The sequence below is a fragment of the Lissotriton vulgaris genome, unplaced genomic scaffold, assembly GCF_964263255.1.
Source record: "Lissotriton vulgaris unplaced genomic scaffold, aLisVul1.2 SCAFFOLD_731, whole genome shotgun sequence".
NCBI lineage: Eukaryota > Metazoa > Chordata > Amphibia > Caudata > Salamandridae > Lissotriton > Lissotriton vulgaris.
The window spans coordinates 750,485-777,149 of NW_028247848.1; the positions used below are offsets into that span (position 1 = coordinate 750,485).

The 26,665-nt window shown below is 40.0% G+C and overlaps 1 protein-coding gene across 1 annotated transcript in view; it reads right to left on the reverse strand.

Annotated features, from left to right (window-relative positions):
* Positions 1 to 267: 267 nt before the first annotated feature.
* The window catches only part of LOC147665007 (LIM domain-containing protein 1-like), a 125,252-nt gene continuing 98,854 nt past the window's right edge, over positions 268 to 26,665 (reverse strand). Inside the window, exons 3-7 of the mRNA XM_086949824.1 lie at positions 16,794 to 16,856; positions 9,851 to 9,981; positions 9,160 to 9,211; positions 5,867 to 5,935; positions 268 to 2,773 (exon numbers count right to left, since the gene is read on the reverse strand). Of these exons, the coding sequence (XP_086805950.1) occupies positions 2,636 to 2,773; positions 5,867 to 5,935; positions 9,160 to 9,211; positions 9,851 to 9,981; positions 16,794 to 16,856 (453 nt within the window). The 3' untranslated portion in view covers positions 268 to 2,635. The remainder of the gene's footprint in view (positions 2,774 to 5,866; positions 5,936 to 9,159; positions 9,212 to 9,850; positions 9,982 to 16,793; positions 16,857 to 26,665) is intronic.

Below are 26,665 nucleotides of genomic sequence, written 5' to 3' on the forward strand. Positions count from 1 at the left end.
GTGAAAATGCTATTTGAAGGTGAGCGTTGTATCAAACACACATCGAAACGTAGTAGCCCAGCAAGTAGCCATTAACAGATTACATTAATCGTGTATTGAATATGGCACTGTGCCTCAAGATCAGCTCTCACAAGGGAGTCTACTACTCCAGGGAAGAGAAGTTTAAGATTACCCATAGAAACACACACACACACACACATATATATATATGCATACACTGCCACGTCTCCCCAAGAAAGAAAGAAAAACTCTGGAACCATGGCAGCATGTCAGTAATAAATCTATATTTTACTCCAAGAATGATTTGTATCACTTCTATCTTCGATGTTCCAGATTTGTGAATCGCGTTTCTTCTCTACATTTAAGTGGCGCTGTCATTGACAGCAGAGTGAAATGCAATTGACACTTCACATGGTACATTAATAAATCCAAAACCTTCTGGTCTTCAAAACATGTAAAGAAAATCCAGGAACTGAGGCAAAACGAACTACTAATCCAGTTAGTATTCAAACTTAAAAACCTCACGGTTATAGCAAGTAAAGACAAAATTATCCATTGTGATATCGAATCAAAAAATACATCTCTTTTGAGCACCCAGACACTGCACAACCACGTTTAACTCTTCATAGAGACATTTTTCACATGAATCAACGAATAAGCAGAGCTTGTAGGCATGGAAATTCGAACTGGGAAATGCATTTTTTTTAGGACCAATGATTCCAAGAAAATACCCACAACAATGACAAAAATTAGCCATTCAGTCTAAAGGCAGCACCAGTTTACATCTGGCTTTGTCTGCCAAAGTCAAGCATCACACTCAAAATCAGACAACAGTCACATCCCCCCTCTCTGTGGTTTATCATAGGCATGCTTTTGAGAGACGTCAAGTTCTAAGGTGACCGATGTTCGGAACAAGAACGTCTTTGCATGCTTTCACTTTTTGAAAATGTTTCCCAGCTCCTGCCACTAGAGTTTCACAAACAAGTTATACGTTCTGATTAACTCAACATTGAATTATTGTATTGGTCTTTACATCAGTGCCCTTAAGAAAATGATTGCAAACTTACAACGTATCCCGATATTGTGGTTAGCATGATCTTTGCCCTCTGTCAGCAGGCACATGTTACTCTTTACACTGGTTGCCAGAAAAGAGAATTTCATTCAAAACATGAAGCGGTAATTCAGTCTGGACCTACTCATCTTCAGAGTACATTTTGGAAATCCACTCCTAACCCATCTCTTCACTTCGATGATTATTTCGGATTGATGCTTCCTCGTACCAGGAAAGCTTGCTGTGACAGACATGCCTTTCTTCTACCAGCAACAAGGCATTGGGACACCCTTCCCCAAATTGTTGAGGGTATAGATGATCCATTTTTTTAAATAGAAAATCTTTTAATAAACATCCTATTTGATTAATCGTTAGGTACTTATTTGACCTTCAGTTTTGATCTACTCGTTAGTGCCAGGATGCCCTTCCAACCAACAGTTGCACTCTACAAACATTACATAACGTAACATAACACATATTACATTTTACTGGGGACTCTCAAATCATGTCACATCATCAAACTGACAAGCATTTAACAGAGTGAAAAACAAGCATGTTGTTGAACTCCTCTGAGATTTCTGGGTTAGCATTTGCATACCCACCATTTCTGCATCTGTTATTGACACTGATAATGCATCATTCAATGCAAGTCTGCTCTGGGGCTCAAACTAAGTGCTGTTGTGAACGGATTATTAAGGGAACTGCTTCTTTTGTACTGCATGGTTAGTATAGAATTTATAAACACCATCCACCAATCACAACTTGCGTGACAAACCACTGATGTGGAGAGTAAACATCCTCTACCCTGAAACAGCATACACATCTTTTGCTATATAGTTCAGTTTTTTAGGTGGTTTTTAACATTGAAGGACTGCGAAGAGCAGTTATTGCTCCTTGAAGTTTCATTCACTCTTGTTACCTTCCTGCCAACGAGCTGAGACAAACTCAAGTGATGCTTTAATATCAAGCACAACAGACTGCCTATATTTTATAGAATATCTTTCCAGCTATGCTATCTATGGGAAAACATTGGGGACATGTAGGTGACGCACACACTTTGACCGTTTCCATTACTTGAAAAAATCTACGATAAATTCTGGCTCTTGAATGCAAAGATATGTTCTACCACTGCAAATGAAACGAAAATTCTATCAAAGATTCAAAGTCTCTTAAAATCATTGAACAGTCTTTCTTTTTCTGAGAGCCATGCCCAGGAGGGGACAAACAGAACATTTCTCAGTCTTCTGGACGTTTAGCATCATGCCTTGGGTAGGAAGAGGCTTCTTTCGGTTTAGCTGCCAGTTGACATCTTGTGAAATATCTCAAAGCATGGGACTCTTAATCAAGGCACTTGGGAATAAAGCAACTTGACTGCATGCAGTGTCTACATTAACCAAGTCATAGATAAGTCCGACACCTGAAGAACTCCAATGGACATGTACGCTTTGGGCTAGATGCGAACATCTAGATCCTTGCAAAGCGCGTAGCTGTGCATTGTTCACCCTTGCTCCAAGCACTCACTATTGGATGAGGTGTTTGGGAAAAGTCAACAGCTAGCATGGTCTACAGAATCATCAACGCTGCCTAATAACGAAGCGGGAAGGCCGAACTAGGCACCGTGCCTTTCTCTACATGTCTGATGTGGCAGGAGTGGCACAGAAGGTGATCATCTATGGGATAACACCTGTGACCTTCTTCGTCGTTCAGTTCCATACTGCAATCCTAGAACATGAAAGGAAAGGTTAAAGTTACCAAAATAGCAGTTAACTAGCATAACAATATTTATATTAGGATTCTGAATAAAATCAAACATAGAAACGGATGCAGATAATATACTGGATTGACAAATACATAATTTGTTTGGACCAACATATGTAGATAACAAGGAGCAAGTTATACATTCCAGTTTCTCCAACCTATTAGTGTAAAGTGTGTGATCGAAACAAGGACAGATATCAGACACTATCTCATCTTTATAGACAGATCAGTTAATTAAATTCATCATATAAAAAGCAATACAATTATTAAGAATATCTACAAGTTAATCGATCAGCAAAGTCTTAAAAACTCTAAAAGTACTCCATATTAAGGTCCCAATTATACAAATAAGAACAGCTATTAAACAGTGCAATGGTTGCTCTTTGCCATCTTTTTAGTTCCGTCCAGCACGCGGCGTGCAAAATGTTTGAAACAGTAAACACTATATGCATTCTGGTATCAGTTTTGTATATTGATTTTTGAAATATCTTTTTATTGGTTTTCGCACAGTGCAGTGTACATGGGTACAATACGGTCATAGAAACGTCTGACAAACACCAAAAAGAACAGTCAAGTGTCGGAACAATACAGGCCAACTGCAAGGGTGAGTGTCCGACTGATTTGCAATATCTTCAGAATGTATGATCTAAAAAGTACACACGCATACAAAAGTCAAATGTAGGAATCCGGAATATAAAGTACATTAAGATAACAATACACACACAAAATGTATCGATCTAGTGTGGTGAATGTCCATTCTTATGCATATCACAAACATTGAATATGGGGAAACTAGAGCATGAGAAGAAAATCCAATAGGCTTTAGAGTCTATATAGTCTGCATTCTGGAGGACTAAAAACTAGATGTCTTACTCTGCTTTATCCCTGTTGATGAGAGATAAGAGAGAGTGAAAATGTTAGGAAATAAAGGCACCCTATATGTTTTCAAATTTGTGTACCTGACCCGTGAGCCTGTAAATCATACATTCACAAGAAGCTGTTCCTGCCAAAGCTGTCAACCATTCTTCCACCGTCGAAGCTGTGTTCTACTTCGAATGCCTTAATATATACACTTTGGCCTTTGCCAATGACGAGTCAAGCCAACTCTTCTGATGGTTGGTGATACTGTTGATGTGCATGTAAGACTACAAGTTCCAGAGATGGGTGCAGCCTTAGGTCAGTGGCTCCTTGGAAGATTGATCAGATTGAATCCCAAAAGGGCATCACAATTGGGCAGTCCCACAAGATTTGCACTGTATCCCCTTTGGCACGACCACATCACCAGCACTGCACAGTAGTGGACAAGCATGCTCTGTGTAACTTAAAGCGAGACCAGTGTCAGTCATTTAAGATTTTAAACTAATTGAACCTGAATCTTGCCCCCTCATACTTTTGTCATGTAAAAATATGATATCACGTCAGATTCCTCGAACGAGGTGGTAGGTGTGGGGACCAACTCTGAAACAAGAAGACTAGAGTGGTTTTCGAGTAAAGGGCATCAAATCATGGTTTCATAGAGGCTACATATCAGTTTTTTGTAGCACCTCGCCCTCCACTGGATCAGGTAGGTATGTAGTGCAGAATCGCCCAAGGGGTCTGGGTAGCCTCCCAGTTTTCAAAGTAAACTGTGCTTCATGTGTTGGTATTGTAGAAATGTGTCGACTAACTGAAGTTCTATTGTACTGGCCTAAATAATCCCCTTCCTTCCCCCCCCCCTCTTTTCCTTCACTCCCCTGTATATAAAGTCACTTTTTTCATGTCACAATTACACATGTCACAACGCACTTGAAATCAAATTCACAAAGTCTGATGCGTCGAACTGTAAATGTAAATTGATTCTTCATTTGACATCCTGTGATTTAATCAAGGGTACCTATGAATGCAAATAATTCATAAAGAACTTTACATTTACCCTATTTTGGTTTGGATTTGCAATATTGTTTTGTGTAGAATGTTTGAAGCAATCAACGACTGTTGAAAACCTTGCGAGAGCATTTTCTGTTATTATTAATTTAATTTCTCTGAAGCAATCAGGTTACAAACCAGACAGAACCATTGTTTTGATAATCAGTACTACCCAGGTTCTGAGGGATGCTGGGTTACCCCGTAGCAATTTATTCATATGTGTACAACAACAAATCTCACTTAAATCTAGGATGAATCTTAATACTTATGAGTAAGGTGAATCTTTAAGTATGGATCCTGGATAATCTCTGGGAAGAGGCAGGACAGTGGCCCTTCTGGAAAGGGGCAATCACAAAAACATTACGTTGCTCACAAATCTTCCATTTCAATTTGATCATTGAGTCGTCCCCCCCCCCCCACTCCCACCAAAGCTAAAGTGCACAGATCGAGCATGGAAACACTCCATATTTGACGTAATGTTTTTTTAAAGTCTTGGTTCACCCGGAAAACTATTGACACCCAGAGTAAATTTAAATAAATTCACATGTGGTAATGCATATGTACTGCAGTTTGTCTGCTGCAGTAAACACAATACGAGTGTTAAGTATGTGCTCTTCCATGAACTAACACAATGATATACATAAAATACCACAAAAAAATATAAGCACCTCAGCTGTGGCACGCTAAAATAATGTCAATGACATAACATTTCAAATAAAAATAAAAGTGGTAGGTTTCTATGATTCTCCTTAGCTAATAGGATTATGTTTAGATTATGCACAATTCTACCATTTTATTTTCACAATGATGTACATTCTGTACTATTACAGAATTCCAGATTTAACAAAATTTTTAAGCCTACTTTGGGTGATACTTGTAAATTCCTAAATATGTGAAAATCTATGTTAATGGTAGATGTACATTTATATTATAACTACTATATTTCAAGATTGTTTTGAGAATCAGACCCTCATTGCTCAGAATAGCCCAGAAGTGTCCAATGTGTATATCATCATGTTAAACAAGAGATGGATGACATTGGTCGTGCACCAGGAAACATTTTTTATTAGATCAAGAGTCATATGTTCCAACACAACGCAATATTATCAAATCATTTGGAAATACGTGTTTATTATGCATTGTGTTCCTTACCTCACAATGATAACACTCCACATGGTAGTCCTTGTCCATAGACACGACCCTAATGGTTTCATCCGATCCCTGTAAGCATTTGAAAAAGCATAAATATAATAAAGTTAGTAGCAGGGAAATACGTAAATCCTTTCAAATTCCCCTTCTATAATTTAAGCATTTCAACTAGTTGAATGATGGTGAATGATGAAAGAAGAACTTTTTTCAACCACTAGATTACCACTAATTGCCATCAAGTAATGAGTTCCATCTCATACTTTAAAAAACTTATTTGCCTACCACCTAATTAAAGAGTATTGGTCCAACCACTGCATTCTTGGAAATAATTTTGAGTCTAATTAATACGTTTTCTAGAACTAGGTAGCTCTTTGAAATCCAGTGCGATAAGATAAAATGGCAATACGTTTTCCTACACTGTGTATTTGTAATCTATTTTCAGCTGCCCTATGTCATAACTTGGGGGAAACAGTCAAAATAATGTCCTTATCTGAATACACATTGGAAACCACTTTGGAAACAAAACAAATTGAATACTAACTACCCAACTTGCTTTGCTAGTCAAAATGACAGAAAAAAAGACAAATTGTCTGAAAAGTAAAAAATGTTAAAGCTACTTTCCCCATTGAAAAGATAAGGCTTCATTGTGTATGTACAAATTAATTTGAAATCTCTTCCCAATACGATGTTTCTAATAGGAATCTCTACTACTTCAGCATTTTATAAATCCTTAAATCCAAGCAATTTCCTACCAGTCCACCGGGAGTAGAGACTAAGTGAATCTCAAGTGCATCCATAGAATCACAGAATGGAAAAAGCATTAGAACTGTAAACACCCGCTACAGAGAGACTACCCAGGTCAATGGAGCACAGGTGTATGCAGCTTTCAATACATCCCAAGCAATGATAATGCTTAATGTGACAGGAATTAAAGTGGATGCATTTGTGCCATTGCCTAGGTGTGAATGTCTGAAGTGTAAGTCTAAGAGGCATGCAGTCACTAAATGGAGAGGAAAGAAAGAGGTCGGGGAAAGGTAATATTTAAAAGAAGGTCGACCTACTTTTAAATATCACCTTTTGAGCTTGTTTGGACAATTGTATCAATTTCTAGCCATTCATTATTTTTTATCAATAAGAAGGGCACCCACATATTAAAAAACGAAGGCATCCTTTAGTTAAGTATGATTTGGTTGCTAAAATATTTTTGCCCTTGCAAGAGATTCTTCAGGGGGAAACTTTTCAAAAACATCAATACTGTCTAGATAACGGCTAAAATGTAAGTATGCCACTTTCCTAGTGGTAACTGAAGCAACTAACTATTAGTTGACCTGCAATGAACAAAGAATTCGCACTTGGGGACAATGCCAGAATGTTAAAAAAAACACACTCACTCACTCTTACTCTTCTTTGCTATCACAACACTTGCTAGAGATTGTACCTGCAGGCCAGCTATGCAGCACTGCTGTATTAGCAAACTTTCTTTACTTGTAATGCTGTCAAATTATTGACTTCCATGCCCACAGATAGGAATTAGGCACCAGTGGCACGCAAACAGTTTGAAAACACCTTTTTAAATGTAGTTTGTTTTTAGGTCACGCCTAGCGAACTTGTCTTGGCGAGACCTATAGTCGCCAGTTTCCGTGCCGAAGGGAGACAAGAGATGGCAGGTGTGGACAGGATATGTGCACGCGTGCACATCTCCTGTCCCCATGTCAACACAGCGCGTGCATGGCTGGCTTTCACTTTCTCTCCCTCCCCTCCAAAACATGAACTCGGACATTCCACGGCCAGAGCTTGAGGTATGCAGTTACCAACCTTGCCCAGTGAGTGTTCTCGAAGGCAGGGAATATGTGGGTATGTCTAGGAGAGAGCTTGTGAAACATCACACTGTTGCGTACGTTGTGTGTACGTTGCTTGAAATAGTGACTTGGGGTTGTCCGTACCAAAGACACTTCCGTATTTATTTTCATAGTTTAAAACTTATTACAATAAGGTTTGCGTCATATGGAAACTTGGTCACATTCAACCTGGAAATTAATAGTTTCAGACGCTTGTGTTACAAATCAAAAACATGCATTCCGCTTATTTCCATTTGCTAGTAAGTGCTTCGATATTTTCAAAAGTAGCTCTTGGTAGATAGTTTTTTCAAGTACCATCGGCAAAGTGTTTACTAAAATTGGCGAGCCGTGTTAGTTATGGTGTGCTCGGTGGGTTGCATACTAATACCCAGGGAACTACTAGGCTTTTTCACATTTGCGTTTGTGAACCATAGCTAACATTTAAATGTGTTTTTAGTGGCATTTGTGCGTTTTTACTGTAATGTACTCTATTTACCTATCAAGTACCCGTTTCACGCTGCACGAGTCATTCAGACATACATGGCGGGTGCTGGGCAGTGCACCCTACCAGGTCTTAATTAAACCATAGCCTTGACTACCTTACTATTGTTTTTTTATTTTGGCGCTAGTTTATAAATGCAATCTAAAGTGATCACGATTAATTTCACTGTGGCAAATTTGCTATTTTGTTCAGTTTTTACTCTCATTCCATTCCTGTGAGTGCCTCATGGCACTCTCCTGGGGTCGAGCAAATCTCAGAGTGCCTCCCCTTGGCTGTGGATTTTTTTTCCAACAGACACAATATCAAGATTTTGAGCAAAATCGTTAAATGCAAGACGATGGAAAAAAAATCACAAATTTAAATGGTCAAGTTATACAAAAGTGGTAGCTCATTCAAGTCCACCCACCACCTTTTTAAAACAGATATCTAACAAGCATTTGCAGTGCAACAGGTCTCACAATGGCGAGAGTTTGTGCTATTGGAATTGTACATGACATTGCATTTTATCTATATGTTTTAAAACCCGCAAGCGTACTTATAGTCCTTGCTTTCAAGAAGCAAGGCTAGAAGTAAAAGAGGTGCAGTTACTGCCAGCCTTGCTTCTCGTTTGTAACGACTATAAGCACAAAATGCGTTTATATGCAGCGCTTGCAGGTTTCAAAACACATAAATAAAAGGTATTATCATTTACAATGCCAATAGCTCAAACTCTTGCAAATGCGAGACCTATTGCATTGCAAATGCTTGTTCTTGAATAATGACTGTAAAATTGCCCTCTGCATAGTTGTGCGATACCTTCAAGACATATTGTTTTCATTAGTTTGCTTACCCTTATGGTATGTTTGTAAGAACATTTGAAATGATCAGAGCCAGATGAAAGCAAGGACGTTCAATAGGAATTTGTGTGATATGTTACAGAAATAAACCGGCATTGATAGCAGAAATCTGAGTCCTACCTCCGATGGAAGAATGGCCAGTCCACATGAAGCACATTTCGGAGCCAAAACCCTGCAATAGAAAAATGAGAACACGTGTTTGCCTGATGCTGTTAGAGAAGCTGAAATGAGATCCGAAGTGTGGGAATGTGTGACAGAAATGGGAAGTGTTGTAGCTCCCAATATCAGTCAGAGAAGAAAAAGAAATCTTGGTCAACAAACGGCTGTAACCTTTTGTACTTTTCTACTAACTCATTCTGTTCTGAAGCAGCACGCCTGTAACAACAGATGGGTTTCCAAACGCTACTCTCTTTTGTGAAAAAATCATGTAAGTGCCTTACTTTGTCATTATATCGATTGTTACAGTTTTTTTGGGTGTAGAATAGGTGGAGTTATTTTTCACTTGGTGTCTTGTTGAATGATCACCCTTAACATCCTTTTCAGCATCAATCGCTCCCATGTAGTTTTTTCTGTGTTTTTTATGAAGCAACCTTTTCGCATTAGTCGATGTTCCATCTATTTTTTGAGCTTCTAGGGCTATTTCCATCATTATTTGACATATTTTAACAAAATATTTTTGCCATTAAAGTGCAGCATTTTACCCTCCAAAAAGATATTAAATTGAAAGCAGCGCCATTTTTTGAAGTCATAATTTAAAAAATTCTAATGATTTTTACACACTTTACAATATGTACCAGACTGCAGGACTTACTTGTGGTAGTCCCTCACACAGTATATCTTATTGTCCGCATCCACAGTGAATGGCACCCCGTCCAGGCACTCGTTGCAGATCACACAGCGGAAGCAGCTCGGGTGGTAGGATTTTCCCAGGGCTTGCAGGATCTAACGGCAAGATGAATGGAGAAAGGAAGGAGGGTGAAATGTGAGGATGGTATTGTGCCAGTAAGTGCGAGACAATGACAGGAGAAAAAGAGAAATGAAAATAAAATTTGACAGACAACGGAGAAAATGGTCTGAAAGCAAAAAGAAGGCAATAAAGTGGAAGACTGAGATGGAGGGAAAGAATTGCAAAAGGGAGCAGAGAATGGAAAAATTGAATAACTAACAGAGTTAAAGAAAATTATGCCATGAAAGGATGCATTCCTATCATGAAACCAAGTAAAAATGTAGAGATCCGCAACTGCCAGTTAAAACTGATAAACACAAATCTAGTCACAACTGGGATACAGGCATTTACGCTCTTCCATGAACTAACGCAATGATATACATAAAATACCATTAACAAAAATATAAGCACCTCAGCTGTGGCACGCTAAAATAATGTCAATGACAACATTTCAAATAAAAATAAAAGTGGTAGGTTTCTATGATTCTGCTTAGCTAATAGGATTATGTATAGATGTTTAGATTATGCACAATTCTACCATTTTATTTTCACAATGATGTACATTCTGTACTATTACAGAATTCCAGATTTTACTTGGTTCTTTCTTTTGTGATATTCTGTAATAAAAGTCTCAAGAAAAGTTCATAGTAGTCGACAATCGCTTAACTCAGCAGAAGAGCACTTACATCTTACAACAAAACAAGGTAAAACAAATGAGACAGTAACCTGTCATCACTGTGCAAGAGCTGTCAGGAACTAACACAGAGCTTTGAAATGTAGCCCAATATACTTATGTCATTCTGGCAAAACCTTAATTAACAGGTCTGTACAGAATGGGCGGATTAGATACCAAGTATCCTAATAAAACCAGTTAATTTTACCCCACAGTTATGGTGCCCTCCAAAAATTGGAAGACTTTCTGCTCCCTCCAAACTCTAAATGACACTCTTACTTCGTTAGACTGTTCAAATCCATGTAAAATTCATAGTAAGTAGTTTATTACAGAATATGATTCTAACGTTCTCTGAAGATCCTGCTAGCCCTGATATCACAATGTAAGGCCACAACTTAAGACCCACAAACGAACCATCCAGAAGAAAGTTAAACGGGTGCAATGATCAACTTCTAGGACAGTGACCCCTGTAAAAACAACTAAAAGATCTGTGACCAGTGATGAATATACGGGGACAAAGTTTGACACAACCTGTTCTCCAGACAGATTATTTCACTGAAGTTCAGCCTTTTAAGCCCAAGCAGACAGGTTGTGAGGTGAATCCACAAGACAAGACGATGAAGAATCAAGGTAAAGTATAATCACTCAAGTTTTACCAATTTCTAAGTGATGCAGAAGAAAGTACCATTACACCAGTTTACAGTTGGGTGGCACCATAACAACTAGTGCCGTTTCCTTTGGACTTTTGCCAACACTCTGGGAATAACAGTATCAACATGGGAACCCTGGGCCAGGAACAGAGAAATCACTTGTTGGCCAGTAAGGAAAGAAGAGCACTGCCCTTTGAAGTGGAAAATTAGTTTGGTGAAGATACCTGTATGACGCCCGAATCCTGGTGGCTCACTATCCATCCCCTCCCCAGACTCCATAAACGTGTTCAATATGGCTTCCCACAACTCTGTCTTCCCCCAAATTTTCATCAGTACACACTTCTCTCATCTATCTTTTCCCCACTAGTGCCCATTCCCTCATATCATTTTGCCAGGATATATAAGTAGGGGCTCTAGGGAAATCCAGTGTATTGCACGGTGGCGCTTGCTTAGCACCAGTCCCAGAGAGGCAAATGTATATCTGAGCTTTCCTCTCATTGGACGTGGTATGTGCCCTAGCACTCAGTGGCTAAGCATATTTTCTATATTTATGGTGCTAACCTTTTGTAAAGTCATCGGCACTTCCAGCCAGAATGCTTGTATGGAACCACACTCCCAGATCATATGCACAAACATGGCCTACTGGCGTCGCACCGAACACAGGCTGCTCTGATCTATTTTGTGCAACCAATTCAGTGCGAGATATGTGTGGTGCATGAAATTAAAGTGATCAATTTATATCTCCATTATTTGCTATGTGTTGAACCAATGCACGATTTCCCCCATTCTTTCTCCTTTAAGGGACCAGCAGCTCCTCCTGGGCTCCAGCCTAATGGTGGGCTGAAGCCCACAGATAGAACACTGCACGTGTCTTCGAGACAGTGCATGCGCTATATAACCCAGACCTAAAAAGAGTATCCTTATGGTAAAAGTCAAACCTAAGTGTCAGAAAGTCCATTGGCTCCTCTTGAAAGTCTGCATTTACAAAGCCATCATGGTAAGCACCTCTGCTTATTTTGCAGATAAGCTCATCATCTCTGGTGGTGCTCAGCATGCCACATCCAGGACAACAGCAGGTAGCAGACTAAGCTGTTGTAAAAAAAAAAGCTACTTCAAAATACATTATCAGTTCACAAACCACCCACTTCTTCTATTATTTATTGACATTATACTTGCCTTTGACCATGTACAGCACTCCATTTCCTTTTGGATAGGTTTGCAGTATAGAAACACCACATACATACATCAAAGATGTGAGTTACGTGGTGTGGGAGGCAGCAAGGGAATACACTTAAATAAAAAATGTTTGAAAGTCACAGGGCAAGTAATGCGGGGTTACTGCAGTTAGGGTTACTGGAGTTTGGGAGAAGGCATATTTGAACTGGTGTGACGGCTTTTAATATACATACATTAGGAGCTGGAAGATTTAAAAGGAGAAGATGGCCGACACAATGGATGAAAAACACCCAGGCTGAGTACATTCAAATAGCTATGTCCATATATACAATTAGTAGCTTTGAAATGTGACAAAAGAACTATTACATTAATTTCGGATTAGGTTGTACTCTGTGTGGAGCTAATGAAGGAAAATTAATAGATAGTCTCATATAAATGTGATATGTTCTAGTGAGTAAAGTAACCACTGACAGCCTAACTTAGGATCAAGTGTGTGTCCTGCCTGAAGCCATTTAAGAAAATAGTGCCTTGAGGCTGTAATTAAAACCTGGGGAGTAACAACACATGTAACAGGGGATGTCCTCATGGGAGGTTACAAGAAGAGCCAAGGCGGTACTAAGGAGGGACTACTAAGCCTATTGCCAATGAAAAGCAACCATATACAAAGGACAGAGACAGGAGCCAATTACAAAGATGGGCGGATAGTGGGCGGCGCTTATATCCTGAATACAGCATGTCTCAAAGAGACAACAAAGTGCTCGCTAGGCGAGACCTAAAAAGTATTTGACTCTGAGACAAATTCCCAGATATACAGCACTGTGACATTGCACCTCATGATTGTAGAAAGCTCAGGAACATGCACCTCAGATTAAGGTGAGCTGCACGATGAGCAATGGCATAAGGCAAGCTTGTGCCTAGAAGAGGTGTCAATCCCAGCAGGGCTTTACCTGATTAAGTTATCTCCTCTTAACAGGAAAATGCTGTGAACGTTGAAGGGGTGCCAGTCTCCTACATGACTTTGGAAGGAAAGGGGAGGATTCTTATACTCCACCTGTAGCTGTAGCTGTAGGGTCATACAGAGGCACCGAGGGGAGCCTAAATGGGCAATTTATTTAATTTATTGATTAATTGTCTCAATTAACACTACTTTAACTTAAATGGTGTTACAATAGCATTACCATTGGGATCTAATTACCATTTTTGTACTATCAACTTTGTAAAAGGAGCTTATTTGCAAGCTATACATATAAAACCTGATTATTCATATACAACATTTTACAATGTCACTGTTTTACAAGTGTTTTCCAGACCTACCGAGGAGGGGAGGTAGCAGGTTAGTTGTTATTGTCAAGGCCCAACCAAGTATTCATGGAGGTAGTTCAGGATTTCGAATTGGTACAGAGTTAAGAAACTAACAATTGTAGTACCGAAGTTCACCAGTACCTAGTAGGATAGACAGGATCTGATGGAGATAAAATGGCTAATGATGATGGGCCAATGCTTTGAGATGGAAAAAAAACTGAATGGAGTGGGAAGAGCCATCAAAACACTTAACGATATATGGTAATTGGCAAGAATTTTTTTATCTCCATTGAATGACCAGATCGGGGTGAAGACTGTGAGAGCGGGAGTAGTCTTTACAGCAGCAGACACTGCAGTTGTGAGAGCTGGATGAATGGTGTTGAGAAACAGGATTTGCAATTGGATTGTATTGCCACTCTGCGTTAGGGTCTCTTTTAGCTCCTGATCATCTTAATAGTAAAACTACTTTAGATGAGTTTGTGCACGTACATGTAAATAAAGTTGTTTTAACAAAAAACAATCATGAAAGAAATATTTTTACTCCAAATGGAAAACCCATAAACATGAATGGTAATCTTTGGGTGTCATGTTATGCTTTCCAAATGAGGACTTCTTGTTCTAAACACCTGAATACTGAAAAGTGAAGATAAAGCCAAGATGACAATCTGCTTCTGAGAGAAGCACTTTTGCCCCTTATTCCTTCTAAAGTGGATGTCCACACAAGAACTGCTAATAACACAGGGGCCTGTATTTTTAAGATGTGAAAATACAACAGCTTGATAATCTCCAAACTCCGCTATTTTTATGGACACACTCCACCATCTTTAACTCTGGGAATGCATATTCAAGTAACTCGGTGCATTCATACTTCATGCGTAACTACCACATTACTTGTAACACACATTAGAATAAAACGTGAGGTCGACGTCTGTGTGTTTCATTCATAAAGCCTTACTTTTCGCATGTGTGTGGTGATCGCCTTACCATGGAAGAACGAGCAACACCCTTTGAAGTAAGTTTCAACGCTTGTTTATTCCGTACAGAGCTGCCACACTAGAAACATTGTGCAGCCACCAACAGCTACTCCTCCAACTGACTTAGAACACTCACCCAGTATTCGAAGTCTTGCATCTAGCCATTCCAATCCATGACATCATACTGCTATCATACCCACTATGTGCCATGAACACTACAGTGTATTTCTCTTGCTCAGCTATTTCCTCCTTGACTCTTTATTTCCCTTTCTCGCATGATTCTTCGCTTTTACCCCGTCTCTTTTTTCTCTCGTTTTCATAACCTTTTCAGATCTCCGTACAGCTCCTGTTGTGCTTCCTTTTCACTCATTTACTTAGACCTGCTCTTCTCCTATTCCTTAAAAGTCATTCTTTCTCAGCTGTCTCTTCATGACTTGCCCACCATATTCCTGTTTCTCTTTTCTTCAACATTATCCTTCCTTGGCTCTGGTCTTTCCCACTCTCCCTTCTCCTTTTCGACATGTCCTAGCCTTTTTCTCTTTTCCTTTCTCCATCACCATGTTGGGGGTACCAGTGGGCAGACAATCACCCTTGTACCCACCATTAACAGGGGATACCACATAGCCATTCTTTGACAGCACAGAAAGTTGTGATTGTGATATGATCATCACCATAGGACCTCCAAGTGGAAACAGTCAGTGACAAAATGATCTGCTGAGATCACAGGATCACCTGAATGGAAAGTTAGTCAACTGTGCAATCGTTCCTAGCCAACATTTCCACCTAGCATTACAATAATTCCCTTTAGCGAGGCAGTCATGTTCTGTAGTTTAGGGCAATGTCATTTATATTTGGCCCTATAATGCATGATTCAATTGTTGTATTTTATTGTTATCGCATTTGTGTAGCGTTTCAGCCCCGACAAGGCAAAGAGGCACTTTTATTGGACTGACCGCATTCTACACTGCAAAGGAGTACTCGGTAGGAAGAGTGTTGAAATGCTCTGAGGCCTCTTTGGGATGCGTTTTGTTGTTCGTGAGTGACCAGGGTAGGCCTCATATCCCGTAATGGATCATTCACTTACAAGTATTATGGTGGGAAGAAAAGTGAGAGACAGAGTGCATGCACTTTACATTAATTAGCTGTTCAATGTGAATATGCGAAAAAGAACAGCACTTTCAACCATATCTGACACCTTACTTCCCTTCAATCAGTACAAATTGGAGCCTGCTCTGTCTGTTCCAACAAGGAAACAACTTAACTAGGTTACCAAGAGGAACAACCTTTCTATTCATTGCAGAAAAGTTTGCTTGTTACACTGATTTAACAAACCGTTCTCTACTACTTACAACCATTCCATCTATTTATTATCAAACTAGCCCGATATGGATAGCTTTCACATCTAAGCTTCTGTACATGTTAAAATGTTGCATCTTTAGCCAAAAAGCAGACAGATGTTCTAGTTAAAGTTAAACAGCCACAGATTACTGAAAGGAATATTTAAGGCTCATTGAGATCCGTATTATACAGCGGTTAATTTGTAAAAGGTAACAAGTGCCAGGGCCCAGGTATTGTTCAGGATGCCACTGCAGCTTGCACGACCAACTGGGCCTGGCATAGCTGCCAAATGGCAGTATAAACTCTCCCTACTAAGCATCACACTCATACAAATGGGACAGTTTAGACAATTCAAGGCCACCCGAAGCTCTAAGAATATCCTGGACGTGCTAAAACTATTTTTCATTATTAAACTGTCGTGCTCGGCTCAAAGGTAGACAGACAGTGCCACCATGTGATGGGCTGCCATAAATAAGTGCTGGTGATAGCAATTAAATGCTGGTGCCGAGTACGGCAAACACCAGCACAAATTAAGCACTGGTTTAATGTCTTTATTTTAGCACCACATTTCTCTCAGTATCTTGAGTTCATATTTTAGCAAGTGTCACATATTTGCAATCTCCACAGATCAACTCTTTAGGAGTGAAGGAAAACTTGGTCTAGTGACGCTGTGGCTCTTCATGTTTTGTACTCACCATGTCCATGATGAGATGTCCGCACACAAGACACCGGTCTGCTGACTGCTGGAACCCGGAATACTGAAAGACAAAGGAAGACATTGATGTCAAGACTTTGAGATTTGGTTGGGGACAGTACATTTTTTATTATGCACTCTCACATGTGCAAAATACAATGGAAAGTCGCATAACAAAAGAAACCCTACTGTTTAACTTGTCTAGTAATAAAATGTTGCAAGTATTGTATGAAGCTGTCCATTACATTGACATGACATGCACAGGCTCCTGAACTCTTTCTGGAGTGAGGATGTGGGGCATCCAACAAAATCCTCTGAATGCCCCATCAGCCCCCTTTAGGGTGCATAAGGTTTTTAAGTACTATCAATATGGCAGATGAGAAATGTGCGGTTTCTTGGTATAGGCCTCTCATCCACCAAACTATAAACAAGTATTGTCAAAACAAATTGGTTTCGCTTTTATAATGTGAGTAAAAAAGCTGTTAGCTTTGCAAATGTTGTTCAGTAAAGTATTGTTTAAAAAAGTAAAAGAAAAATATTTTAAAATACTGTAGGGAAAAAACACATAATTTATGAGATCTCAGAACTACGCTGAACTTAGTATTTTGAACCTTTACAAATGTCATGTTTGATTTCAAAAACGTTTCGCTCTAGAAAACCCTGAACAGAATTTAAAAGAATAAGGAATTGTTAGAATGTAAAGGGAAATGCTTGGCAAGGCCTAATTTCGTTTTTCCACAGGATTCAGACATTTGGTCTTCTGTAGCAGTCCATGGAGCACATTTACGGGCCTCCTGGAAAAGTATCATGCTAAGTCACCTTCTGCCTGCTGAGTGAGTACAGCAGATGGCCCTTCCCCAGCACCATACGAGGCTACATGCAGTGTTTTCATGCAATATGTGGAATATAGGAGATACAAAAATAACCCTTAAAGCCTGCTCTTACTCCATACTCGAAATAAATATCTCTACTGTTGTGCTTTCACAGACACACTAGGAGGGGTGAGGAGCACCACAACACAGGGTGGGTTTGTATTTGAAGTGGGGAAGCAGCACACAATGGAGAGAGCTAGAATACACAGGCATGTGTCACAGAGTGCTGCATGAAAAAGAAAGAAGTAGTTCAATAAATGTGCGTAGACAAAGCATACAAGTTAGCCCATCAAAGGGATTATAAAGAGGCTATACTCCAGGGGAGGACTAATACAAGAAGAGGAAGGCAAGGCATCAAATAGGAAGCAAGCAAATGAGTGGCAACAAAGTTAACTAAAGGTAAGCAATGGTCTGGGCTTTAAGCCACTGTAAGTTAACATTAGGTCTTTCTTAACAAAACAGCTTGCACTGTCTGGTGTGCTCGACGTAAAAAGGCCTTAGGATTGGCTCCCACATCTTAATTATTTAGATCAGGTAGGCTTCCTTAAGAACAGACACTCTTTTGATAATGTTTGGAAGGTACGGATTAAAATTGCGTTAGCCAAACATCAGAAATGACCTGGTCCTTCATACAATAGGTTATGGCCCCAACATTATCAACATACTTTTGCCAGCTTTCTTTCTTTTTTGCTAGCTCCTATCCCAGAGAGCTGCTAATGCCCAAATATATGCCCCAATGAAAGGTACACATTCCTTATAACTTACAGGATAGCCTTGGGTAAAAAAGCTCAGTGGAATCCGATTCTGTCTTTTGTGAATCTCACCCATTTTTAAAGATGCATAAAACCCAACATGCGAAGTCTGGAAAAGATTAACATGAACAAAAGAAGCAAAGGAGAATGCAGGAAGTTCCCTAAAAGGCAATAGGCGTTGGAGGCCTATCACCAAGGAGGTCTCTCAGTTAAATTTGATAGAATCTTGGAGAAATCCTAGGGCTGTAGTTTGCTAAGGGCACACCCTCCATGTTTGCGCCACTGCGCACCATTAACTAAGAGTGCCAGGCCCAAACAACAACAGTGCACCCTATTACTGCCCCCGGGCAGCTGCAAACTCATGCCTACCCTGAGGCAGGGACATTAGTGATGGTCGATCGGCTGTTTGATGCAGCTGGTGCGTCTTTCTCAGTGATATTTCAAAACAACAAGGGGGCCTAAAGAAGTCGACCAGGGACCTTGGGAATCAATGTTTTTTTAAACAACAGTGCTCCCTAAAACAGGGATTAATTCTTAAATGAATATAGACTCAATAGTAACTATACTTTAGTGACATGTCCAGCCGGACAGAGGTCTAATTTTTACTTTGTCAATGATGTAAAACAGTTTCTTAACAAAACAATACATAAAGTGGGACACAAGCCTGTGTCCTAGTAAGGAATACACAAACAGGAGGAGAGGGAACCAACATGGGGTTCAGGCACAACTTAAAGGGTTTATTACACAAAAGAAATGCACAATGACACAACTAAGAAACAAATCGCGGATTACACCTTTACAATTTCAATGAACCATTGTTTTGACATGTATAAGGTGCTTTTAGGTGTCGACGGCGTTTCGATCCATCCGTGAGGATATCTGGATCATCATCAGGACATGGGGTACATGCCTATAATTGTGTTAGCCTGTTTTTTCTAAGGAGGGAGAACGTACAATTAGGGAAATGCACAGAGGGGTAAGAGAAAACGCTTAGTTAAACGGGCTCATAAGACTACATGCTTGGGTTGCGTTCGAGCAACGTGATGGAGTGCAGGGTAAGTGATGTGAATAAGAAGGGAGGGCAAGTTTACACCGGTGCATAGATAGAATCGGGCAACTTGTGTGCGCTTAAGCGAGCTAGCGGGTACATGTATCAAGATTAAGGTACAGCCACATGACCAGGGTGCATAGATAGAGTCGGGGGGCATGAGTTCACTTAGAAGGGCTGACCGGTTCATGCATCATTGCTGACATGGATTTCAGAGTACGGCTGCTGGAGCAGTAGGAATGGTCGTGATGTTTACAGTGATAATAAGGAGTGAGTAGCCCGTTTGGAAGAAAATTTGGAGCAAGGCCCGATAAAAATAACAGTAAACGATTCAGATTGCAAGATGATACGTTCACGTTACGATTGGCCGTGATGTTACAGTGATAATCAGAGTTGCCAGTTTGAAGGAAGCATTAGAGCAAGGCCCGATAAAACTTACAGTAAAACGATTCAGGATGCAAGAGGATGCGTTCACGTTATGATTCCATTACAATAGATTTACATATCCATGAATTACACCCTTAGTGGGTTCATTCAACAATGCATAAAATACACCCTAATTGGGTTCATACAGCAATGCGGCGAATGTGGCGCAGTGAAAAGGTGGGAGGGGTTACCATCATAAGATTACTTATGGTAGCGGGAGATAATCGGTGATATAAGGTGTATGTTACTTTCAAAAAATGACGAGACAGTGAATTATTTAATTAGGGCTCACCAGAGCAGGTACCCAGGGCTGATTTCCAAAAGGCACAAGGGCGATGGTTTGATTAGGCTGTGTTCAAGAAGCTAGATTAGGAGACTGGACACCACGAGCGCAAGGGCGAAGGATGCACGGCAGAAGGCCTGGAGTGGCTCTCATTCAAGTGAGGTAATATTCCTTTAGAATAGTGTTTGTGCTGCACACTAGCAATGATGTAGTCTAGGTCACTAAGATTTGTTTGGACAGAAGCTTTCTGGAGGCCAGAAAACAAATAAACAACCCACCTCCTCAATGTCTCAAAAAGAGTCATTCAACTGGTGCTCATACGAAAGTTACTTATAGATCTAAATAGATTATCCTTTATTAGAAAACATCAACATCTTTAAACTTACAATGTGAGAGAATAATTCAATTGATGTTTTCATTTGATTAAGCAATTAAACTCAGTTACAGTCTCATTATCTGTTGCACTGCCATTGCCACTAAAAAGCCGAATACACTCATACTACATACACACCACTTACATCCACATCTAAAGTCATCCTTCACGTCCACTGAACATGAAAACTATTTAGCAGGTAAACATGTATTAGTTTTCTATTTTGAAAATCATGGTAATATCGTCATTTTCATCATTATTTTTTTGAGTATATGTGATATAATCTTTTTCTCATTGTTTACCAAAAGTATCTTATTTTATTTGAGAATCACATAAATCCTTTAACCATTTTCCCGTTTTACATCAGTCATGACTTTATGTTGATCTATTAGTGCTTGTTATGATCAGACACATGTTTCAGTGCTAATGGGACCGGGCCATACACCTTCCTCAGGGCACACAAGAATCAATATCAAATCCAGGGGGTGGCGAAGGTGACGATAAATGTTTTACATCATGATCCGTTACTAAATAAGCTGGGAGGGCTTAAACTCGTGAGGGTCTACTGTAGTCAATTGAAGTTTCAAAATATGTAGATCGCAGTCCCATGAGGGCGTACAATGGAGTACGCACCTAGTTGCTCAAGCGTCATGGAACTCTTTTGATTGAGATCGCAATATAAAAGGGGGACATACGGTGTACTAAAGTAACTCGTTATTCTATAGGCGTCCTATTATAACAATCTGCTGATATTGTGAACCAGAATCTCACGTATGCTGTGATGTCCTCCTGAGAATGTACACCGACCGGCGTTTGAGCATGGTAAACAATTTTCTAATTTTAGGTGGGTTGTGGAAATCTTGAATAAGTGACGCAGAACCGAATAAGTGACCCGGAACCGCCTAATAAACGCCTTTCACGCTAATAGCTATCCTTGCAAGGCGAATAGCAAATGCATGTCAGGGACGTGCTTAAGTGGGTTTCAAGGGTAAAGATACAATTGTTAGCCACTGGTGACATTTCTTAGAACAGACTCAAAAATAACTGGGTTTAGATAGGCAATAGGAGTCAAAGATAAGGTGTCACTCTAAGCCGACAGCCTACCTACCCATGTACAAACGATGCCCCAAGAAAACTGGCCCAAGGATATTGCATATAGTAAACAAATCTGGAGGATCTATATTGGTCTGTGGACCAACTGGTATAAGTCACGTTAGTACTCAGTCACAGAAACAAAATAGTTAGGAGACTGGGCCTTCCAGGTATTAATACCTTCAATAGCTAGAAATGTCACTTACTTGGGCATATTTATTTTCGAGGATCTGGCCAGGTTTGAAAGGGAAACATGGTACCCCAGATTGAAAAACTCAAGAAGGAGATTTCACACTGGGCTACCGTCCCAATATCCATTATGGGAAGAGCGGCACTATTTAAATAGGTCGCTCACTTGAGGATACTGTAAGTCACCCAGAACATTCCAATAAAATACAAGCACGCTTTTTCAAACAAATAACTTTTATGGTTATATCCTTTCTTTGGAATAATGAAACTCCAGGAGTCAGCATGGCCAAATGTTGAAAGTCACCACACGACGGTGGCTTGTGCATGGCTTATCTAGATGCATATTGCCGAGCAGCCTAACTAGCAGTGATGTATATTTTCAAAACGAGGCTGTGCCCTACAAATAAAACTGAAAAATTGGCAATGGGTAAAGGGGATGTAACAAATGTCCTATGGGGGAGAGGAGGGTCATCTACTGAACACTGTATCCCCGTTGACTAAGACTGTACATAATATTAGGAAAGATGCCTTGGCGTTATGGGATGGAATAATACATTGATACAGCAGTCTTCCTTATGAGTGGGAAGTTCCTCCCACTAGTGCTGCATTTGAAGTATTCATAGACTGGAATATACTGCGGATCACAACACCGGGAGATGTCATTGTCAACACAGAACTCAAAACATTTTGAACAGTGGAAGAAGAGTTTGGACTTCTGAGTACCCAGTTCTTCATATACTTACAGTTGAGACATGCATTGTCGCCATAACTTGTTAATTTAGGTAATATAGCAGAGGTCAATCTACTGGAGGTGACAATTACAATGACACCGCTCCAAAACAAATGGACATCAATCATTTATGAAATATTGGTTATCCACATCACAGGTACCTTCCCAGAACTGGGAAAAGAGTGGGGGCAGTCTCAGCAAAATATAAAGTAATAGAATTTATGGAACTACACCTAATGTATTACACTACCCCCCCCCCCCCCCCCCCCAATATTATCCTTAATCAGAGATCAGCATTGTTAAATATTTTTGATGAGAGGAATATGAACAGATATAAGAAAGCCTTTCTGGGGCTACGACTGATTACCAAGAAGGACATTGTGCAAACCTGGAAGGCAATGGAGACCCTCAGTGTGGCCAATTGGAAATCAGGGTGTGACCACTCTTCATCTTAGAGAAACAGATCTACGAATAGCCCCAATAAACACACACGTATATGGGGGATGTGGATGGAACCCAGCAGTGACTCGTCTTTGTAAATGTGAGGCCATGTAATACGTTATATTTACTTCTGCTCGATAATGACCTCTGAATGACGATTGTAGCTGGTTGCAATGATTTATTGTTGTTGTTGTAAGGAAAATGCCAATAAAATGATGACTACAAAGAAGATACACCTGCCTTGTCACCTCTTGGTAAACGGGTTAAAGTCGGGAAAGCTAACTCCCAGCAGGAATTGCAACTGTCTCCGAGAGGTCAGACAACTAGACGCAAAGTATACATCTCTTGACCCAAACCCCGCAATATTAGTGATTCTGTTAGTTCAGAGGTGTTTAGTGCCTGCAATGTAAAAAAAACACCCATTAAGAATACACTTGATTGTGAAGTGCTACACAGAAACCTGTTAGAAAACTCGAGCCCACGATTGTGACACTGCGAAGACTCCACGTTTTCTTTTCAACAACTCCTTTCTTGTCGTGGGAGTTGGAGTTGGAGTTGGCTGTACTGCTACTGGCCACTAGGTGGCAGAGGTCCCACAAGTTGGGAAGGAAGGAGGCAGTTTAATTCTTGCTGGTATGCCCGACTGTTCACAAAGTATCTTTCTACCACTGTTTTTCTAGTCACTCGCTGACCTTTAACCTCCTGCATGAAACCCTGATGTGTCCTCTTTTTCCGCCTCATTTGAAACCATATTACTTCTAGCTCCAAGAACTCAGCAAAATCTCATCGATTTTTTTGTCGTTTTTGCCCACAAAATAACCTTTAGCAATCGCACAAATAGGCCCCTGCGCTGCTTACATTATAATGGCTCTATAATGCTGGCAGAAGTTTTTATTGTGTCCCAGGTATTCAAGATATTATCATTAAGGCTCTCTGCTTTCTTATCAAGTAAGCTCCATGTCTCCTTCATGTATTAATCAGACCCTCACCCCATCCTCTTTCCCACAACTGATGCTTATTACAAATGCATATGTGTTATGTAACATACTACCAGTCTCGGCTGGTGACATTTAAAAGTGGTGAGGTGTGAAAGTTGGGTATGACTTATGTAGCGAGCAAAGCAAGCAAGCTTAATGGACAAACGTGTGGTCCAGGGTGAGTTCTCCGCCTGAAAAAAAAATGTACAAAAAGATTGACAAATATCCCATTTGAGAGCAAATGAATTTAGTGTGAAAGCAAGGTTTATAAAGCAGTGGGAACATATAGTCGTGAAACATTAACACATAAAAAACTGCCCCATAACCTACTGCACTAATATGTTCAACAGTGACTTTATTGTGCAAATTGTACAGAGCAACAAGATCAGGCCCTTTAAAGGTTGTGCTTGCCCAGTGTCTTGCACTGCATGGAGCACAAACTTTGGAAGGAAATGCTCTAACCAGGCTTCGGGAAGCACCCACAGCTGCTGGCTGTATTCAAGTCATATAGAAATATATGCAGACAAGTCTTTAAGTGGGATGAAAAACGTGGGGGCTCTCTAAAAAAAATATTTACAATAAATGTCTGTGTTTCCCATAGTGTGCGACCTGACCAGTATTTTGGTTTCTCTCTGAGAAGTTACTGAATCCAGATATCACAACAACTGACATACACCTAAAACTTGTCAGTGTTATTGGCTTTGTCAGTTGTTGTTAGCTGTTTAAGATAAATGAGCAACAACAATGGTTTGTTATAAATAATTAACACTTGAAATGTTTAAATTCTGAAACTGTAAGACTGAATTAAATATTATAGAGGCCTGTGGAAGGAGTTTTGGGTTCAGTTATGTGCACTTTATGTTAGACTAGCAGCCCGTCCCGACGTTGTCCGGGTATGAATTGCTGCCGGCCAGTAGTATATTGTTTTGTAGGATTTCGTTTTTATTGCATTTCGTATCTGTGACAGGCCTGTGAAACGCTCAGATTCACAGTGCACTGCTGATGCACTTAAGAGTGCGCGTTCAGTAGTGTGTGAACTCGAGTTTCCATACTTTATTTTTCCTTGCAATATTATATAGCGCGAACTCGACAACATGGCATGAGCACAATTTACATTACAGAAGAACACATTCATTTGTGGTAGGCGCAGCAGGTGCCTCAACCCCATAGGACATTAACATGCAGCCTCTTAGTAACCAATTAGTTAAGCCAGAATAGATTTATTGTCATGTTTGTCCTTGTTAACTATTTCTTTGTGGCAGAGTTTTTATTAAACAAATGTATAACTTGAATGGCGCTTTTCACGACTCTGCCCTTTGTGACCACCTTGAACTACAATTTATGGGATCCCGGAGTAGTTTGTTTTCAAATTCTAGCTCTGTTTGCCACTCTTCGAAGGTTAGTAGCAGAGCTATATCAAAAATGATAAATACATAATAATACATTATCACACTCCACTATTCAGCTCAACATACCCTAAATTGGGTCTATCTCCTCCTTCTCCTCATCATATGCTCTCATGAATGTCTTGTAACTGCCCATCACACTCTTCTATATTTTCAGCCAATGATGTCCTGATGATGATCCCCTTTCTAAATATTGTTCAACTACGGAATAATACAGTTTTTTATTAAATTTCTTTGATGTGTTACTGAAGGTGGAATCTACTATATCAGTATTACACGAAAATGTGCTAGACTGTAAGAAGATGGAGGAAACTTCATATACATTTGCATGCTTAGATTGCTGTGCATGCAAAAACCTTCACCGGCAGGTCGTGCTCTCTTTGTATGACAGCTTCTTCTTCATCTCGTCCCTTTGAGTGACTCTTTCCTAACACCCTCCTCTAGTTGACCAACCGCTGTCTTCACTTGTAGGTCACACTCACCCTATTTCCCAACTTGTCACTCACTCGCCCTCTTCTGCCTCCACTTATGGCCAAAAAAAGCATCAGGCCAAGAAAGGCAGCGGCAATGGCGGCTGGCAACTACTGTGAGTGGAGGGGGGGTGGAAATGACATTAAATAAATAAAATGTAAAGTTACTTACAGTGCAGTGGTTTTTTCAGGGGAGAGGGTTGTTTATTGTGCTGTGTATGAAGGGAATCCAATAGGTAGTTAAGGACTCTGGGTATCAATTTTAAATTATAACAATGGTCCTTAAAGAAGCATTTATAACAAATAAATATAGACCAAGATAAGTGCTATATTCCACGGTATCCAGCCGGACACATAGTTTAATCAACTACATAAATGTTTCATCATTTCAGAGAGCAACCAACAATAGAGTGGGACGCAGTCCTGCATGCAGTACATGAAAACAGAAGACAAATACAAATAAACAATAAGATTTTGGGGGAGTTTGAGTGCATTCAGAACTGTCCATTTGATATCGTCCTCATTATGACCCCCCCTCCCCCCCCCCCAAGGAAAAATGTTCTACTAGTGATGCATTCGGAGTTTTACACCTCACTCTGCTCCGGTGTTGGCCAATCCGGGTCTTGATTTTCTGTGTTGTTTGGCCAATATACCACGGAGCTTACCTATTCCGAGTCGCACCACTACTTCACCAGTCCATGCACCCATGCATAGGTTATTATGTAGAGTATCGGGCCATAACTACACCGATTTCTTCAAGTGCATGGTACCTTTTAATATCAGTGTCTTTAAGCAAGCTTTATCTCATTTTCAC